The sequence below is a fragment of the Zeus faber genome, assembly GCF_960531495.2.
Source record: "Zeus faber genome assembly, chromosome: 13".
Lineage (NCBI taxonomy): Eukaryota > Metazoa > Chordata > Actinopteri > Zeiformes > Zeidae > Zeus > Zeus faber.
Window position 1 is genome coordinate 31423229 of NC_137198.1, and position 19136 is coordinate 31442364.

The 19136-nt window shown below is 42.6% G+C and overlaps 1 protein-coding gene across 1 annotated transcript in view; it reads left to right on the forward strand.

Moving 5' to 3' along the window:
• The window catches only part of kiaa1109 (KIAA1109), a 193542-nt gene extending 178904 nt beyond the window's left edge, over nucleotides 1-14638 (forward strand). The window contains 7 exon segments of the mRNA XM_080012365.1: nucleotides 546-763; nucleotides 1366-1617; nucleotides 1740-1943; nucleotides 7119-7313; nucleotides 8146-8280; nucleotides 12256-12421; nucleotides 13209-14638. Of these exon segments, the coding sequence (XP_079868491.1) occupies nucleotides 546-763; nucleotides 1366-1617; nucleotides 1740-1943; nucleotides 7119-7313; nucleotides 8146-8280; nucleotides 12256-12421; nucleotides 13209-13425 (1387 nt within the window). The 3' untranslated portion in view covers nucleotides 13426-14638.
• Nucleotides 14639-19136: the final 4498 nt, after the last annotated feature.

The window sequence follows — 19136 nt, forward strand, 5'->3', positions numbered from 1 at the left end:
TTCACATGTTCATTCATTCCTTTTTGAAAGAAAGAAATTATAATGAATAAATAGAAAGGATGCAAATTAAATAAATATATATGTCAGCTTCATCCCAAAAAATGGCAGGAGAATTTTTGACATGAAATAGTGTAACATTTGCATGGTTTAGTAGAACGGAAGGCTTTCAATACTACCAGTCCAGTCGAACTTTGACGGTAGTTAAAGATAATCACTGTACATGGAGTAGTGGTAGAATGAGGGGTTAAGTTCTGTGATGCCAGAACTCACTGTTGAGCCTTCTCAAGGTGTAGTTGGCCTAATTCACTCAAACATTGGTGAAAGTATGCCCAGTTGATAACCTGATCACTTGGTAGCCGACTAAGCCATTTGGAGCTAGTTTATGGAGATTTTTAATGGCATAAGGTATACCTGAGCTACTCTTCTGAAGCATAGGGCCTGGTGTATGAAGTTGCTTGGCCTGACTAAACTGCACTGGGATTTAACATCACATCCTGTGTATTACTGTATTCTCACCTTCAATTTTTATCCCTCCATCCATACAGTGAAATCTTTGTCCACGGCGACCTGCAATGGGACATTTTCCAAGTCATCATCTCACGGTCCACCACACCGGACCTCATCAAGATCGGCATGAAACTGCAGGAGTTCTTCACTCAGCAGTTTGACACCAGCAAGAGGGCGCTCTCTACGTGGGGGCCTGGTTCCTACCTCCCTCCTAAAACCCCTGTGGTCAATATTGAGAAGGGAGCTGCAGAACTCTGTAAGTTTGCACTCCTGGATCTCATCATAGGTTATATCTCTAGACCCGGTGAAAATGGGACATTTTGTATTTGTTAGATAGAAAAAAATGGTCACAAACCATGAATTCTATCAGGTTTTCAGGGTTTTATTGGTGGTATTACACTTCTACAAATCAGCATTTGGGCTACATGTGTGCTAACGCAAGACTATTGTATCCTAGCTACTATATGCAAGCAACCTGCTGTAGCCTATGCCATGCTTTGAATGTACGGTGGCTATTGCAAAATGTGATGTAAATGTGAAACATAAAATGTTAAACACATTTAGGCATGTGTGACTATAATGAAAAGATTATTTAAAAGATTAGATATTTTTTTTAAAGCCCCATTTTTTAAATTGTAATTTTAAATTAATTTTGACTGCATTTAAGCATAGTGAGAAGCAGCAGCAGAGCGATGTTTCTCAGTAGTAAAGCGTTTAGTGAGTTAGGCTATTTACAGTTAAGACCCAACACTTGGTAAAGCCTGGGTCGAAAAATAGCAAACCTATTCCTAACTTTAAATATTTTCTTGTTCACCCTAACACCCTCCTCTCTCAACATCACTCTACTCACTGTCTCAGACATGGATGCGGCCCACCACCGCCACTGGCCCGGAGTGCTGAAGGTGGTCGCTGGCTGCCACATCTCCCTCTTCCAGATGCCACTCCCTGAGGACGCTGTTCAACTCGGCGGCTCGATGAGCCTGCATGGCAATCACATGACTCTGGCTTGCTTTCACGGACCCAATTTTCGCTCCAAGTCCTGGGCACTGTTCCACCTGGAAGAGCCCAACATTGCTTTTTGGACAGAGGCACAGAAGATCTGGGAGGACGGTGAGCCTCAAGATGCCAAAAACACAACAGTTATCACTGTGTACAGTCTCTAAAGGGTGTTGATGTATTTTTTGTCCTGTAACCAATAACCAAATACAAAATCGATGTTCTGTTCCCACCAGGTTCAAATGATGACTCCACTTACATTGTGCAGACGCTGGATTTCCATCTGGGCCACAACACCATGGTGACCAAGCCATGTGGCGCCCTGGAGAGCCCGATGGCCACCATCACAAAGATCACCCGCCGGCGCCATGAGAACCCTCCGCACGGAGTGGCCACTGTCAAGGAGTGGTTCAGCTACGTCACAGCCATGAGGAATGAAGGTAATCCTAGTAATCCCTAACTGCCAGTGGCAGTGCTTTAGCACCAGGATGTCAATAAACTCACCAACAAAGTCAATTGTGACGACCTGGATGAAGTCAGCCACACAACCCCAGTATAAAAGATGCATGCACTCAGGAAATGGCCCCCACCATCTTCTTGCAATCTTCAGCAGATAATATTTTGGGCTGTAACATTTGTGAATATTTTGGTTAAGCTGCCTGTGTCGCTGGGAGTCTTGTAACCATTGTGGTGGGAGCTACGGGTTTTTCATCCTCCAGAGACTACCAATGGCCGTTTCAGATTGCTGTCTTTTGATTAAAACCAGGCAGACTGGTATGTGCATGTTTTTTCCATATTTGAAAGTGGGCCTAATTGGCCGTGGTGCACTTTTGCATAACACCAATATTTTCTTTTGCGGGTTATTTACCACAGGTTGCTCTCGTCTCCCCATGTGCAGATTTGAGTTCAGAAACATTTAAGAATTGGTCCTGGTGTTAAAATTATTTAAATTGGTAGTCTTTGGTGTTTCTCATGATGTTTCTACATCGGACCTTACAGTAGTGCTGTAGTCAAGGGTGTTTCTCACCCTGTCACTGCATCAGACCTTATGTTAGAGCTTTAAAGTCCTGCTGCTCGCTGCCCAATGTTGCATTGAGCACAGTGGCTCCTCCTTGTATTGTTACAGTCCCTGTTGATTGAATTCAGTGATTATTCTCTAAAAATGTCATACATATTATAAAGTAGTTGCTAAAAACATGTGAAAAGACTGAACGATGTACTATTGAATTGTGGAGACCGTTAAATTGTTTCTCACCATTCTTGTGGTCTGGATTTTTGGGGAGAGGCTAAATAATAACTCAATGACGTAGAGCGGTCATACAGTAGGAGCCACTTGAAGAGGGCTGTCCCAGCTGGTTGACAGCCGAATTGCAACCAGCTTCTAGCCAGTTTCCAGCCAACCACCAGGCGGCTCCCAGCCGGCTGCCAATCAGCTGGAGTTCCCCCTCCCTGTCATGTGTCCTGACAGGGCGTGTTTAATTTCAACTGTTGACATGCCCATTCATTCAATTGGAGTGTCGCGATGAGATTGCGCTAACTTCACAAAAACCCCCGAGAGATTTCCGATTTTCACCTCTATCCCTAACCCATTACCTGAGATATTGTCCTTATATTGAACCCTGAACAGAGGTCATCTTTCAAAGTTAAATTGTTTTTTGTCATATGTGTCCCACCACAGCAAAACTCGCCATCTTGCGCATTTCTAAAATGGCTAGGAGTAGTCAAATAAGTTGGAAAAACCTTTTTTGGAGGAAAATTAGATTTTTCCAGATTTGTGTTCTTTTGTGGCTTTTTTATCTTTCAACATATTTTCAAAACCGACTTTGATTTATAAATAGTAGAAAAATATTAAACCATGGAGTTAAATATTCCTGTTAGATTACATGGAGAAACGCTGTTCACTTACCGGGATGCAGAACAGAGCTGAATAACGCCGATCGAACGTTTCCTTTAAATCGACCGTCCAGGTGAAGATCATTCATCCATATTCCATATGATATGAAGTCACAATGTGAAACCGTTTTGATACAATTCAACCTTTAAATCGTACTACTCTTTACACACACAGAGCCACTGTTGTGAAACTGCGAAGAAGAAAAAACGTTCGCGGCACGCACCTACGTCATTCCCGTAAACAGACGGTTAAAGCACAGCACGGGGGTGTTTCGGTCTCACTTGTCTGTGAAAACTTGATTCTCTGTATCGTTATGGATTATGCGAAGCAGGTGGCGGAAGCTCTGAATCATATTTTGAACCTCATTCTGACCAGTGCGATAGATCCAAGGCAGTGTTAGCAGCGTGTACTGGACTTCATTTTCAGCGATGATAGTCAGTTCTCCGACAGTGGCACGGAGAACGACAGCGATGCTGAATCTGATATTACTCCGGAATTGGAGAACATTTCAAACAGCAGATTTCAAACTTAATGTGACGATGAAACAGAATATTTTCAAGAACCACCGGTTGAGACCGACGATATGTCCGTTGTTGTTACAACGGAAGAAGCTATGGCTTGTTAATGACGAGGGTGTGGCAAACTGTGCTTCTGAGATAATCACCCTCAAAGTTTCAAACACTTGGACCCATTCAGACAATGCCACATGGCCGCTGGACACCCCGCTGTCATCGACACAGAACATCTTTGTTTTTAAAAATGCTTTTATTTAACATATATTAACATATATTTATATATAATATATAAATGTGCGTATGCCAAATCGCCAAAATTGCCTCAGAATATTGATAGTTAACCAACCCATATTTAATTTCTGCTCTAGCCTTTTGTGAACCCCTTGCATGTAACTCTCTCCCCGTTACCATTTGTAACGGGGATGGTAGCTCAGGCGGTAGAGCTGGTGGTCTAGTGATCTAAAGGTTGCTGGTTCGATCCCAGACTCCTCCTGCTAGCATGCTGTAGTGTCCTTGAGCAAGACACTTAAACCCTAATTGCTCCTGATGGCTGCGGATTGAACAATTGTAAGTCGCTTTGGATAAAAGCGTCTGCTAAATGAAATGTAATGTAATAAATAGCCAAAGTTTACATCACTTCTTTAGACCACAACTAACCTGTTGAGCGAAGTCAAAACTGTAATGCATCTTGATGTAGCTGCTCGCAGGGTGAAAATGACCACCCAAAGAGAGACTGAGGTGCTCACAGGTGTTCTTGGAGTGTAGACCTCCCTCTCCAAACGCATTTCTTCGTGATGTAAAAAACGCTTTTTGTAGAAACTTCTTCTGTTGTTACAACAACAGGCGTGTCGTCGGTCTCCTCCGGTGGTTCTTGAAAATATTCGGTTTCATTGTCACATTCAGGTTGAAATCCGCTGTTTGAAATGTTCTCCAAGTCCAGGATAACACATATATCAGATTCAGCAACGCTGTCGGAGAACTGACTATCATCGCGGAAAATGTAGTCCAGTACGCGCTGCTTACACTGACTAGGCTCTATCGCACTGGTCAGATTAAGGTCCGCGGTATGATTTAGAGCTGCCGCCGCCGCTTCTCATAATCCATAACAACACGGAGATGAAAGATTCACAGACAAGTGAAACCGAAGGCTCCTCGTCTTGTTTACGGAAGTGACGTCAGCTTTTCTTCTTCGCAGGTTACGCCGGCCTACACAGCAATGTATCCAGGTGTGTGTGTAAAAGTAGTACGATTTAAAGATTGAACTCTATCAAAATGGTTTCACATTGTGACTTCACATCATATGGAATATGGAGGGATGATCTTCACCTGGCAGTCGCTTTAAAGGAAACGATCGATCAGCATTGTTCAGCGCCGTTCAGTGTCTTGGTAAGTGAACTGTGTTTCCCCATGAAATCTAACGGGAATATTTAACTCGACACGTTAACATTTATCTACTATTAATAAATCAAACTTGGTTGGTTTTGAAAATACATTGAGAGAAAAAAAAGAGGAACACAAATCTATACAATACAGCCGGTTGTCGGCCGCCGCCGCCAGGTCGGAGGAGTCAGGGAAATCCAAGGGTGGAGGCGTCTCCCTCATGATAAACAGTCGCTGGTGTAACTCCAACAACATCAAGACTCTCTCCAGCTCCTGCTGGGCGAACTTGGAACATCTGACCATCTCATGCCATCCATTCTACCTCCTACAGGAATTCAGCACAGTCATCATCACAGCGGTTTATATTCCACCGCAAGCGCACACCGACACAGCACTATCTATGATGTGTTGTGCGACCTTCAGAACAAACATCCCGACGCAGCTGTGGTGGTGACTGGGGACTTTAACAAGGCAAACCTTAAAAAAGTTCTGGCTAATTTCCATCAACACATCACGTGTGCTACCAGGGGAGATAGAACTTTGGACCACTGTTACACACCGTACAAGAACGTATACAAGACCGTCTCGCTCCCTGCTTTCGTTAAATCGGACCACGTAGCCATTGCTCTGGTCCCTGTTTACAATCCGTGCTTTGCGCGCTGAATGCTAGTGAAGGGGGGCATAAAGCGGGGGTCTGATCGATCAAGAGGCCGCGCTTCAGGACGCTCGTACTGACGTAGCCTGAGGCATGTTCCAGTCAACTTCCAGTGACGTCAGTAAGTTTACAGAGGTAGCTACGTGCTTTATAGCCATGTTAGCGGACAGCATTGTTCCCACGGTGAAAATTTGGATATTTCTGAACCAGAAACCATAGATCCATAAATCCATCCGTGGCGCTCTGAATGCTCACACGGCAGCTTTCAAAGACAGTTTTGTATCCAGTAATATGGACAATTACAAAGTGGCGTTGTACAATCTGCGGAGGGCGGTGAAAGACGCTAAATGGATGTATAGGGACAGAGTGGAGCGACAGATAGAGCAACGGGACACCAGATGCTTGTGGTAGGGGCTGCGGACTATTAAGAACTGCAACAGCAGTTCTACCTAGCCACAAGTGTGGACGCCTCCCTAGCCAACAAACTGAACTCCTTTTTTGAGCAGTTTTAGTCTGGCAACAACACCGCCATTTTTTTGTCGTAAGGGGGGGAGGAAAATTACATTACATTACATTGCATTTAGCAGACGCTTTTATCCAAAACGACTTACAATTATTCAAACACCGACGGACGCAGCCATCAGGAGCAATGAGGGGTTAAGTGTCTTGCTCAAGGACACTACAGCATGCTAGCAGGAGCCTGGGATCCAACCAGCAACCTTTAGATCACTAGACCACCAGCTCTACCGCCTGAGCTACCACCCCCGTTACAAATGGTAACGAGGAGAAAGTTACATGCAAGGGGTTCACAAAAGGCTAGAGCAGAAATTAAATATGGGTTGGTTAACTATCAATATTCGGAGGCAATTTTGGCGATTTGGCATACGGCAAAATCTGAATGACTTGTTGAATCAAATGTTTTCTGACTTAGTCTGCCTACAAAACACTGACTGGGTTGTGTTATTTCACAGTTTGTGTGATAGTAGGCCTATCAGAGACCAATATGTACGTTTACAAGCACTTAAAAAGTGAGTTTTTCATAATATGGACCTTTAAAGAAATGCATTAATGTGGCTTGTTCTTAATGAAGTCAACTGACAAAGGCTGTGCTGGACACTGGGTTCCCATTGGGAGTCACTTTGGACATAAATAATCTATAAATAATCTTTAGAGTTGAACCTGCTGAGGAATGTGGACGCCAACAACCAGGAAAGTGGATCAGCTGCCAAAAGCTCCAGTCTGCTCAGCAGCTTCCGCGGCTCATCCAGCTACAACCATGAAACAGAGACCATCTTTGCGCTCCCCAGGATGCAGCTGGACTTCAAGTCCATCCACGTGCAGGACCCAGACGAGCCTTCTCTCACAGGTATGGTTTCCTTTTGAATATCATTGACTCTCCATAAATAAATGGAAAAAATAAGTAAGTACATTATAGTCATCGACTATGAGGTGCAGGATTCATTCTCAAAATGTTTTATGCAGTTTTGTTGTCAATCTCCAAGTTGCTAAAAGTGTGGAGTGACACAACTAGATGATGGTCATTCTTTTTTAGTCACATACACTCACTCATGTACACTGGACAACAGCACAAACATGAAGCACGTAGTAGCCATTTCAAACGCGGGGATAGAGCGTTTGTCTATGAGTTCCAAGGAAACTGGATACAAAGCATTGGTTCCAACTCAATTTATGTCCAAGAAAATGGAGCAATAATCATCCAGGTCACCTATCCATGTTAACTGTGGATAGATGTGTACAGGTTGTTTTTTTGCCTTATATTTTATTTTGTATCTCCATCTTACTTTTTATCCCTTTCTTGACCTGCGCTGATTTTTTGCTTCTTTGACTGTTATTGTTATTATCACAGCTGAAAAAAATAATATGGAGAAGCAATGAAATGAAAACGGATTGATGTTTAGCTTGCTAGCCGACTGGTTGGCTGGCCAGATTTGAACAATGTTTGTAGCTTAAAATGCTACATCACGTCATAAGATAAAAGTACCTAATCGTAGTTGGATGTGTAAATTATGGATTAATTCACTCAACACTGCTGCAAATGTCAGGAGACTATAGCAACACTTGTAGTCCAGTAATGCCATCAGTTAAATCTCTTTAAGCTAAATTGCAATTTATCCAACAGTAGATTGTATATGTTAGTAAATTAATTGCCACATACAATATGCCAAAATTACTTCCAGACTCCAACAGCAAGCCCAAGGTGGAGTGCAGTGTGGTCACAGAGTTCACGGACCACATTTGCGTCACGATGGATGCCGAGCTTATTATGTTCCTCCACGACCTGGTGTCAGCTTACCTGAAGGAGAAGGAGAAAGGTATTTACAGGATATTATCATCTTCACTGGAGCACAGTAAAGCCTTGTGTAGAATGTTTTTATTTTTTTTTCATTTTTTATGATTTGTGAATTTGCATAGGGTTTCACGTATTAATTTATTGTTTTTTGCAACAAACCAATTTACATTTTACATTATAGTACTTTACATCCAGGATATTGTTCTAATTTGATATTGCAGGATTTGGGGTTTGTGTTTTCAGTTGTTTTGGGAAATGGAGAATTGTTTCAGGTAACTGCCGAACAATCATAACTGAGTATCCAACCCGTAATATGGAAAATGCTCTCTCAGAATATATCAATCTTTCCATAAATAAAGAGTAGTTTCGGAAATTGTTTGAATCAGCCCATATTCGTGACCCCCTCGCATACTTAAGGGTCACATTTCGAAATTTCACATTTTTGTTTTTTCCACATAATCTGAAATTGTAGAATCAGAGCTTCAATACAAGGTTTCACTTGTGGGAATCAAGCAAATATTTTGGAAATTATCACTTAATGAAGATTAAGGTTTTGAAAACAGAAGTTCTGAGAAATCTGGCTTTAAAGTTTCAGAAGGATTTCCAGACTTTTGCTACAAAAAAAACCCATTTATAAACACAATTAGTGCCTTAAATAGTTACATTTGGATAGCGCTGTACTCCAATGAGATAATGTTGAAGTGTTTTTCTGAAATATTTGTTGGACGAATGCATAATTAAAATTAATTCTTCCATTTTAAGTTTAAGTTGGGTTTTTTTCATTCTTAGTTCATGCTCACTTTACTAGCATGACCCCTCTATTATTCTGTAACTTCTAAACATTCCCATATCCTACCTTTGTTATATAGCAATGATCATTTTTAAGAAAGTGACCTATTTGAGATTGCGCACATGAAAATAGGGCTGAACGATTAATCTAATTCAAATCCACATCGCAATTGAATACACTACAATAAAGGGAGCACTTGAACAACACATCCTAGATCTCGATGAATGAAATATTCAAGTTGAAAATCTTTATTCATTACATAGTGAAATGCGTTGAGAACAAAATAACATAAGAATGATCAATGGAAATCAAAATCATTAATCCATGGAGGTCTGGATTCAGAATCATACTCAAAATAAAAGTGGAAAAATCAGATCACAGGCTGATCCACCTTATGTGGAAATTCCTCAAGACAATTCAAAATGAAGCTCAGTAGTGTGTGTGGCCTCCACGTGCCTGTATGCACTCCCTACAACGTCTGGGCATGCTAATGATGAGACAACGGATGTTCTCCTGAGGGATCTCCTCCCAGACACTGGATCAGGGCATCACTCAACTCCTGGACAGTCTGTGGTGCGACGTGGCGTTGCTGGATGGAACGAGACATGATGTCCCAGAGGTGCTCGATTGGATTCAGTTCTGGGGAACGGGCAGACCAGTCGATAGCATCAATGCCTTCGTCATGCAGGAACTGCTGACACACTCCAGCCACATGAGGCCAAAGATTGTCATGCATCAAAAGGAACCCAGGGCCCACTGCACCAGCATATGGTCTGACAATGGGTCTGAGGAGCTCATCCTGGTACCTAATGGCAGTCAGGGAACCTCTGGCTGGCACATGGAGGTCTGCGCAGCCCTCCAAGGATATGCCTCCCCAGGCCATCACTGACCCACCGCCAAACCGGTCAAACTGGAGGTTGTTGCAGGCAGCACAACGTTCTCCACGGCGTCTCCAGACTCTCTGACGTCTGTCACATGTGCTCAGTGTGAACCTGCTTTCATCTGTGAAGAGCGCAGGGCGCCAATGGCGAATCTGCCGATTCTGGTGATCTCTGGCAAATGCCAATCGGGTTGCACGGTGTTGGGCTGTGAGGACAGGCCCCACTTGTGGACGTCGGGCCCTTATACCACCCTCATGGAGTCTGTTTCTGACAGTTTGAGCAGAAACATGCACATTAGTGGCCTGCTGGATGTCATTTTGTAGGGCTCTGGCAGTACTCCTCCTGTTCCTCCAGATAGCCGTCCTGCTGCTGGGTTGTTGTCCTCCAACAACCCCCTCCACGTCTCCTGGTGTACTGGCCTGTCTCCTGGTATCTCCTCCATGCTCTTGACACTGTGCTGGGAGACACAGCAAACCTTCTTGCCAAAGCACGCATTGATGTGCCATCCTGTATGAGCTGCACTACCTGAGCAACTTCTGTGGGTTGCAGACACCGCCTCATGCTCCCTCTAGTGGTGAGGTAACGGGCAAAATGCAAAAGTGACCAAAAATCAGCCAGAAAAGATGAGGACAGGGAAATGGTCTGTGGCCACCACCTGCAGAACCATTCCTTTATAGGGGTTGTCTTGCTCATTGCCTCTCATTTCCATTTGCACAACAGCAGGTTAGATGGATTAACAATCAGTGTTGCTTCCTAACTGGACAGGTTGATGTCCCAGAAGCGTGATTGACTTGGAGTTACATTGCAATGATTATGTGTTCCCTTTTTTTTTTTTTTTTTTTTGAGCAGTGTAGAACACAATTTTGAAAATTGCAAAGGCTGGCATTACATTTATTGGGTTGTTTTTTTTGTATTTGTCTCTTTATGGAACAAAACAAGTGCGTATGGAATGAGACCGTGCTTAACGGGGACACTTTCTTCGTGACTCTCTTACCACCCCCGACGATAGCGATTGTTTTAACCGAACCTCCGCGCTGACCCCCTGTAAGACCAGGTGCTCCGGCAAGAACAGTGTTCTATTTGGTTTTTTTGTTTGTTTGTTTTTTTTACCTTTTTTTTATTTTAACGAGCATAAAGCTGTACCTGAGGACATATGCCCGCAACATTTTTATAAAAGAAATAACACATTTCTACTGAAACACTGCATATTTTTCGAATGTTCATTTTCAGATTCAAGCTATTACAAGGCTTGAAGTAAAAAAAAAAAAAATCTATATTCTACTGTTGTTAAATAAAGATATGTTATTCATAAAATTTCATCTAATTTCATCATAACACGTAGGCATGGCCTACAGGAAAGAGCAGTTTATATGTTGACTGTATCCAATGTTTTGTTGGTCATGTTGGTCATACTATAGAATAATTTATTGCTTGTGTTTTGTGAGAAGAAGGAACTTATACTCAAAAAACGTATACTCAATCGCAATATTGGTATAAAAAATTGCAATTAGATTATTTTCCCAAATTGTCCAGCCCTACATGAAAATCAGGTTACAACAATTCCCAGAATGCAAATTGTGGAATCCTCCCAGACATCTGCGTTCTGGGAATTCTTGTTTTCTGGGTGCACCCCTTTCTGCCACCTCATGCTGTCAATTCCACAATATGATTGAGAGCTTCTGCCATAACAACAATAATCCATAACAATACGGAGATGGTGTTTTCACAGAGGAGTGAGTGAGTGAATTTCTGGCCTCTGTTTATTTGTTGTTGTTTCTTTAAATTAATGTTTCCGGAAGTGACGTCTGCTCTTTAGTGTCCTCTGAAGGAGTGTCAGCGCAACATTTTTTTATCACACAAAGAAGACGCGGTGTAGTCATTCACGAGTCGATACACTTTTATAATCTTATTTTGTCAAAACGGTTTCACATTCTGACGTTTCACATCATGCGGCATATCAAATATCTTGATCTGCATGTTTGCACCAAAGCGAACCGTAAGATCGCCGTTTGTTCAACAACTTGTTGGTGAGTAACTCAACTAATGCTGATGGAGCATGTAGCCTCCACTTTTTAATCTAATCTAATATTTAGAAATCAAACTCTGTTTGAAAGAAAACAATTTAAGGAACATAACTCTGCTCTAATCTAATTTTGGAACAAAAGAGAATTTCTGATGTTTTTCACACACAGCCAACAGTACAGTGCTGCAAAATGCGCCGTTTTGGGATGTGGTCAGTCCTGTTTAGCGAAATTACAATTACAATAAGTAGCCATTCTAAGAATCTTGGTAGTCGTTGTTCATGTGTTCTGTGTTTCTCTTTCAGCCCTTTTTGCACCTCGTATTTTTGCAACCAGACCAGGCCAGAAAAGCCCCACAGCCCTGCATGACGACAGCTTCATAGACAGAGATGAAGAGGACAGCATCAACTACACTACAGTGGACTGGAGGGAGTTCATGTGCAACACCTGGCATCTAGAGCCCACCCTCAGGTCAGAAAGACTGCACCTCTGCCTGCCAAAATAATTGACTTATACTTAAGTTCAGCTACGGTTATCTCTGTCAAACATGATGCGTGTGCACAGTTTGTGATGTGTATTTTACTGTGCACAAGCGCACAGTTTAACACTTCATTGTCCGGACTAAACAAAAATTTAAAATAAAATGGAATTAATATTCGACAATAAATGGCCATTGTCAAGGGTAAACTTAATCACAATAATAATTAGCTTCATAGTCTTTGGTTGGCTGAGGGGGACACAGCATCCCCTGCCTCTGGTGCAAACCACCAATCAGTGCAATTCGCAGCTCTATATGACTTGGCTCCACCCCTTATTTTATTGCATTATTACTGCATTAACTTCCTTATATGGAAAAATCAAATTTAGAATGGTTCAGATTCATCGACATATGCACATGGGTGAACACAAATATGTCTGGTACGCCGGCGTCTTGAATCCACTGGTGATTTTAGGCAACAGCTTTTTTTGCACACAAAGCCAGAACATTTCCACACACATGTTCGTGGGACCAGCTTGATTACAATAATATTTAAACAACAGTTAATGTAACATGACGTTACGTCATTTAGCAGACGATGTGTGCTTTGGAAGTAGACATTAGAAGATGGGTAGACTGTGTGTGTGTGTGTGTGTGTGTGTGTGTGTGTGTGTGTGTGTGTGTGTGTGTGTGTGTGTGTGTGTGTGTGTGTGTGTGTGTGTGTGTGTGTGTGTGTGAAGGAGTTTAAAGAAAATCACAAACAGGCTAATTCTTCCACAGGTTGATCTCCTGGACAGGCAGAAAGATCGACCCAGTGGGCGTAGACTACATCCTGCAGAAGCTGGGCTTCCATCATGCCAGGACAACCATCCCGAAGTGGCTGCAGCGGGGCGTCATGGACCCTCTAGACAAAGTCCTGTCTGTCCTCATCAAGAAGCTAGGCACTGCCTTGCAGGACGAGAAGGACAAGAAGAGTAGAGACAAAGACGAGCACTGAAGACACACGTTTGGCTGACTCCAAAACACTTGATTACACACCTGCTGTATGCTGCTGGTGAAACCACAGGAGTTTTTACTGTGATGCAATCCTACAGGACTCACACAAAATGTTGTTTTTTTTCCTGTATATGTTGAACAAGTTGTGAAGTTAAGTGTCATTTGCCTGCTTTGTGTGATCGTTTCTACTAATATCTGCAAAAACTTTAGCCACGAAACAAAGCGATTTAATGAATTTATCACTGACCAATTTTTCCAGAGGAAAAAACTTCTCTGACCATTTGCCTTTTTTTCCTTGTTTCCAATGGAACACATGGTAGATTATGCCTAGAGTATTTTACCACTACGTTTATAGATATTTCTGATGGGTTTCACAGAAGGCATTCTTTTGATATGATTGTTAATGAACGACAAGTTTATGCTTTTAATTTATCTCAGTGTCAAATTCTTTGACTGTAACTCGTCGTGACACGCCCCTTTAAATCCTGTTCTCCTTTAATTTGTGCAGTAGATCGCCATCTGTAAAATAACTTTGACATGTTGATTTCTTCAGATAATAAAATCACTGCTATTCAGTTTCATCTGCTTGGTCTCGGTACAATAAGAATTTTTTTGTTTGTCAACCTGTGAGGTCAGCAGGGCTGAGCTGGGCATACAACACGGTATTTGTATGCCATTAAATCAAAGACAGAGTTAATCTGCAGGTGGAGTTCAAGTTCTCAACCTACAAAGCCACGCTTTATTAATCATTAAGAACCGCTTACAATAACTCCATCTTTTGGACGACCTGTGGGATGACAACAGCACAGCATTTCTGTTCTACATTTATGGCCACCACCAATTCCCCTCTTCGGAGAACAATCTTCCCATGTTTCGATCAATAAACAACTAATCATAGCTTTTCCAAGAGGGTAATATTCACCAAATAAACATAGAAACTAATATATATTTCACAAAACATAATATTGACCAAAACTGGAACAATAATTATGGCACATGACCCCTTTCACTGACAATTATAGCAATAAAGAAGAAAGATAAATTCACATTTAACATGCATGTCAAATGATTTAGAGCGATTTAATCCGATTTGTTTACTTTTTTATTTCTGTTAATGAAAATTAAATGAATTTATGACTTGGTAAAGTCTGTAGATAATAAGTTTATGATCTTCTATAATAATAAAGTCTCCGGACCTGTTGTGAGTCTACAGACCGGTGTCAGTTTCAACATCATTTGTTTCAGCTTTTTTTTGTTGTCTGTCCGTGCCGGGCAGACGTGTCTAACTTTTCTCTCTGCTCTCTGCTTTGCTCTATGCTTTGCTTCTATTTTCACCAGTCTCCAGTGCCTTTTTCCTGCTGCAATGCTTAAAGAAGAAACCGTGGCTCCACCTAACAACTGGACAATTATTTTACAAATGTTTATTTGTTTTTTATTTTATTTTACTATTTTAACCTGTGCTGTCAGCATGCTGGGCATACAACAATCAAGATCAGAATCAGAAATACTTTAATAATGCCAGGGGGAAATTAATTTTGTTACAGCTCCAAATCTACATACAACATATTAACATACAACATATAATAATTACTAAGAAACATATTTATATATAAATATATATATGAACATATCTATATGTTATAAACATATCTATATAGAGTATAAAATGTACAGTTAAAAATGTGCAAAACAAGAGTATTTATGTCCCGTTGCATTTAGGACAGAGTTAGTCTGGAGAATGATCTTACCATGTTTTGATCTTTAAACAAGTAATCACTTCTCCAAGAGGGGGAAAATCACCACGGGTGAGACAAATAAACACAGGACCAAACAACATGTACATGGAAAAACAAAAATAGAAACATCAGATGACAACACGTATCAACAAAAAAGTTTATTAAGTCCAGGAAAACTGCAATTAGGGGACATGGCCTCTTCCTGTCATAGTTAGGCAGTAAATGAGGGAGAAAAGGAGATATGTACCCAGGAGTTTGCTAGTGGGGTGTGGGTGCCTGTGATGAGTCCGCCTGTGTGTGTGTTTCTGTGTGCATCTGCATATTATGTGTACGGGACTTGTCCCAATTGGTTCTGGTGAATGAGGTCGTTATTATATCATAGCGCCTCCAAGCAGCAGGAAAGACCCCTCATTCCCTCGGCCATATAGACACCCCACGACCGCAGGAAAGCCCAAAGTACCCTGCCCTGCAGCCACAGAAGACCCCTAGCCCCCAGAGAGTTCGGGAGCCCACAGAGCAACACCCACACCCACCCCCGAGGAGCATAAAACAGTCCTGGAGACGGCGAGGAGACCCTGCACCTCTGAGGCGCACACACACCCTCAAGTGGAAAAGGACGCGGCTGAAGGCACAGAACCCGGGCCTTGGACACCAGGCGCAGACTGTTGCCCTGGAGCTAGGTCCCGCGGTGACGGACCGACACCCTGCCTATGCCGGTGAGCAATCGCAATCGGCCAGACGACCCATCCAGCCGCAAGCCCCGAGCGCCCATCCCCGTAGCAGAGTGTGCTCAGTGCAGGACACCTTGATGTCAGCCCCCCCCCCTTTTTTTCCAATTGAGAAATATTATTTTATTGATAATTGTTCGATCGAAATGGGTTGGTGGTGTTTGAGTGGTGGGTTAACTGAGGAGAGGTCGCCGAGGAGACATATAGATGGGGAAACTGGGATGCTGTGACCCAGAAGGGTTCCTAGCTTCTTAGTAATGTTGGTCCAGAATGTTTGGATAGGTGGCCAGAGACAGTCAGAGTCAGAGCCTAGTCATCGCTTGTATTGAGCGAACAATGAGAACAAACATCTTTATCCAGAAAACCCATTTTGAACATTTTTTTGGGTGATATGTGCGCTGTGCAAAATCTTATATTGGATGAGTTGCATTTTGAAATTCCCAGTCATAGAAAAAGTTAACGTTAAGGCAAGCTTCCACAGGTTGATATCAGTGGAAACAGCAAGGTCTCTGTCCCATTCCAAGGCGGGTTAAGACAAAGTCTGATCTGTTTTTAATAAATGTTTGTTTATTTTGGATAATTTTTTTTTTTAATTTCCTATAGTAAGATGTGGTATCATCGGAGGTGGTTGTAGGATATTGTTTGTTAATTTGTTATACCTTTTGATACCGATACTGTTGGGAAAATTATAAGCAAGTTGTTTTTAAAGACCTTAAGACTATTGGTCTGTTTTTAACCAGAAAATCTGGATTGTACCAGATTGGAGTGAATTTGTTTGGAGATAAGCGTGTAACCAAGTTTGCTGAATCTCCACAAGGCTGACAGTTGCGACAAATGGGTTTTTAAAGCAGTTATGTTTCCTGATCGATTCAGTTAGAAATGGGCTCTGGTTGGAACCATTTAATTTTAAATTGAAGATTGTTTGCTAGATAGTAGTATCTGAAGTTTGGGGCTGCTCGGCCTCCACAGTCTTTGTTTTTCTGTAGTGGTGCTAGTTTAAATCTTGGATTCTTGTGTTTCCAATAGAATTTATTGATTATTGAGTCTAGAGTATTAAACCAAATTACTGTTGGTTGGGCTGCAGTCATTGAAAATATATAGTTTATTTTTGGTAGAATATTAATTTTCACCGCTGCTTACCTGCCAATTTGTTCCATTGAGTGAGGTCTTCTTCAATGAATTTGAGCAATGGAGTAAAGTTAAGGGTAAAGAAATCTGACAAATTGGTGGAGATATCAATAACCATCACAAAGGGCAATGTCAGATACCTTGGTAAGGGAAGTTTCTGGGCTACATTCCAGTCTTCCTCACTGAGTGATAAGACTGTGGTTTTAGTCCAAGTTTATTGAATAGTCTGAGATGGCTGAAAATTTGTATTCCCTGTGGATCTTTGATTGCTGTTTTTTTTTGTGTTTTAGTGTTGTAGTGGTAGTTTTTGGTAGTGATAGTTGTAGTTTGTAGTTTTTTTCTCTATTGCAGTTAGATTAATTGGCAAGAAATTTACCTGATTTGTCATTGAATTCAAAATAATTCACTCTTGTTCGTTGCAAGAGGAATTGTGTCTTTTGATTGATGATATTATCAAGTTGAGATGTAATTGTCCGGATCTCTTTTCAGATTTGCTCAGTGGGTGAGTAGGCTTGTTGGGAGTGCAAGTCTTTTAATCACTGTTCTAGTTTATTTTGGCATTCTTGTCCTTTCTTTTTCTTGTGAGTGGAGAATTAAATCCTACTACCTGCCACTGAAACACAAGAACATGTATGCGCCGCCGGTGGCTATCGCAGTGGTGCTGGCGCGGTGCTGTTGATCTGCCACATGTCGTAGTCAGGCCAGCTGGCCACGGCTGCTCTCGGAGGGCATGAGTATGGCGTCGTTCACAATGGTCAGCTCCACCGTGTTGGGCACAGAGTTCATCATGAATAGCTTGCAGTTCCTCGTTCAGCATGGTCTGCACTGTGGGGAAGCTGCTCAGGCCTTGGTGCACAGTCATGACGGCCAGGCTGCTCGGGCAGCTGCCCGACTTCTTGGCCTTCAGCTCGCGCAGGCAGTTGCCCACGCTGCTTGCCATGAACTTGAGGTGCTCGGCCGCCTGCGACATTTTGTGGATGGAGCTCTGTATGCCAGCGTACCATAGCACGTAGCTGGCGATGAGCGAAAACTTGTCGTTGGTGTCGTGCAGGGACATGTCCGTGTTCTGCTTTGGCATAGCGTTCATCGGCGCAAAGTTGCGGCTTGTCGTCGTTGTTGTCCCTGAAGTTGGTCTCACGCCGGGTCAGGCGGTCATCGTAGGGGGTCAAGACTGGTACCTGCACATGGTGGCCCTGCTACGGATTCCAACGACCCTGATGATCCCGATCTGAAGATACCGAAGAATCCAACAAAACCAGTCATACTAGTACTACACAGATTCTACATGAACAGCCCTCAGTCCTCAACAGTACAGTACCCACTACGCGTCTGTCAAGACGAGCCTCATGGCTAACACCGAAGTGCGTCTACTGCAACTGAACGCAGAGGGCCTGACACGGTCTAAGCGTGATCTCAGTCAGCACATTGCCAAACAACATCAGGCGAACATACTGCTGCTACAAGAGACCCACTGTGTCACTGAACACAAGCTACTCATCGATGGTTTCGACCTCAGCAGCCTCATAGGTCACAACAAACACGGCATTGCCTGCTACACCAAACAGGGAATAAATGCAAGAGCCCTCCAGCAATCTCCAGCTAACTCTGCCATTGAATGGTGCACCATGGAAGCTCTGGGCACCATCTTTTGCAACATCTACAAACCACCACCTGCCGAGTTGGATATATCCTTCCTCCCCACCATCCCTATGAACTCTTTTGTCTGCGGTGATTTTAACTGTAGGAACATCAAATGGGGGTACTCAAACACTGACAGAAATGGCTCTGTTTCTAGCGACTGGGCAAAAGTAACAACCTTCATCTGCTCTTCGACAACAAGGACCCCAGAACCTTTTACTCTGGCAGACACGGCACCTGGACAGGCCCTGATCTGTCCTTTATCTCCAACAACATCAGCAGACGCTGCAACAGAATGGTTCTACAGAAGTTCCCTAGATCTGGTCACTCGCCCATCATCATCTCCAGTGACATCAAGCTAGCCATCTCTAGCCTCAACAGAAGAAGATGGAATTTCAGGAAGGCTAACTGGCAAAAGTTTTCAGAATTCACCAGGAAATTAACAGCAAGCCTACCTGACCCATCATCCAATGTGAATGGAG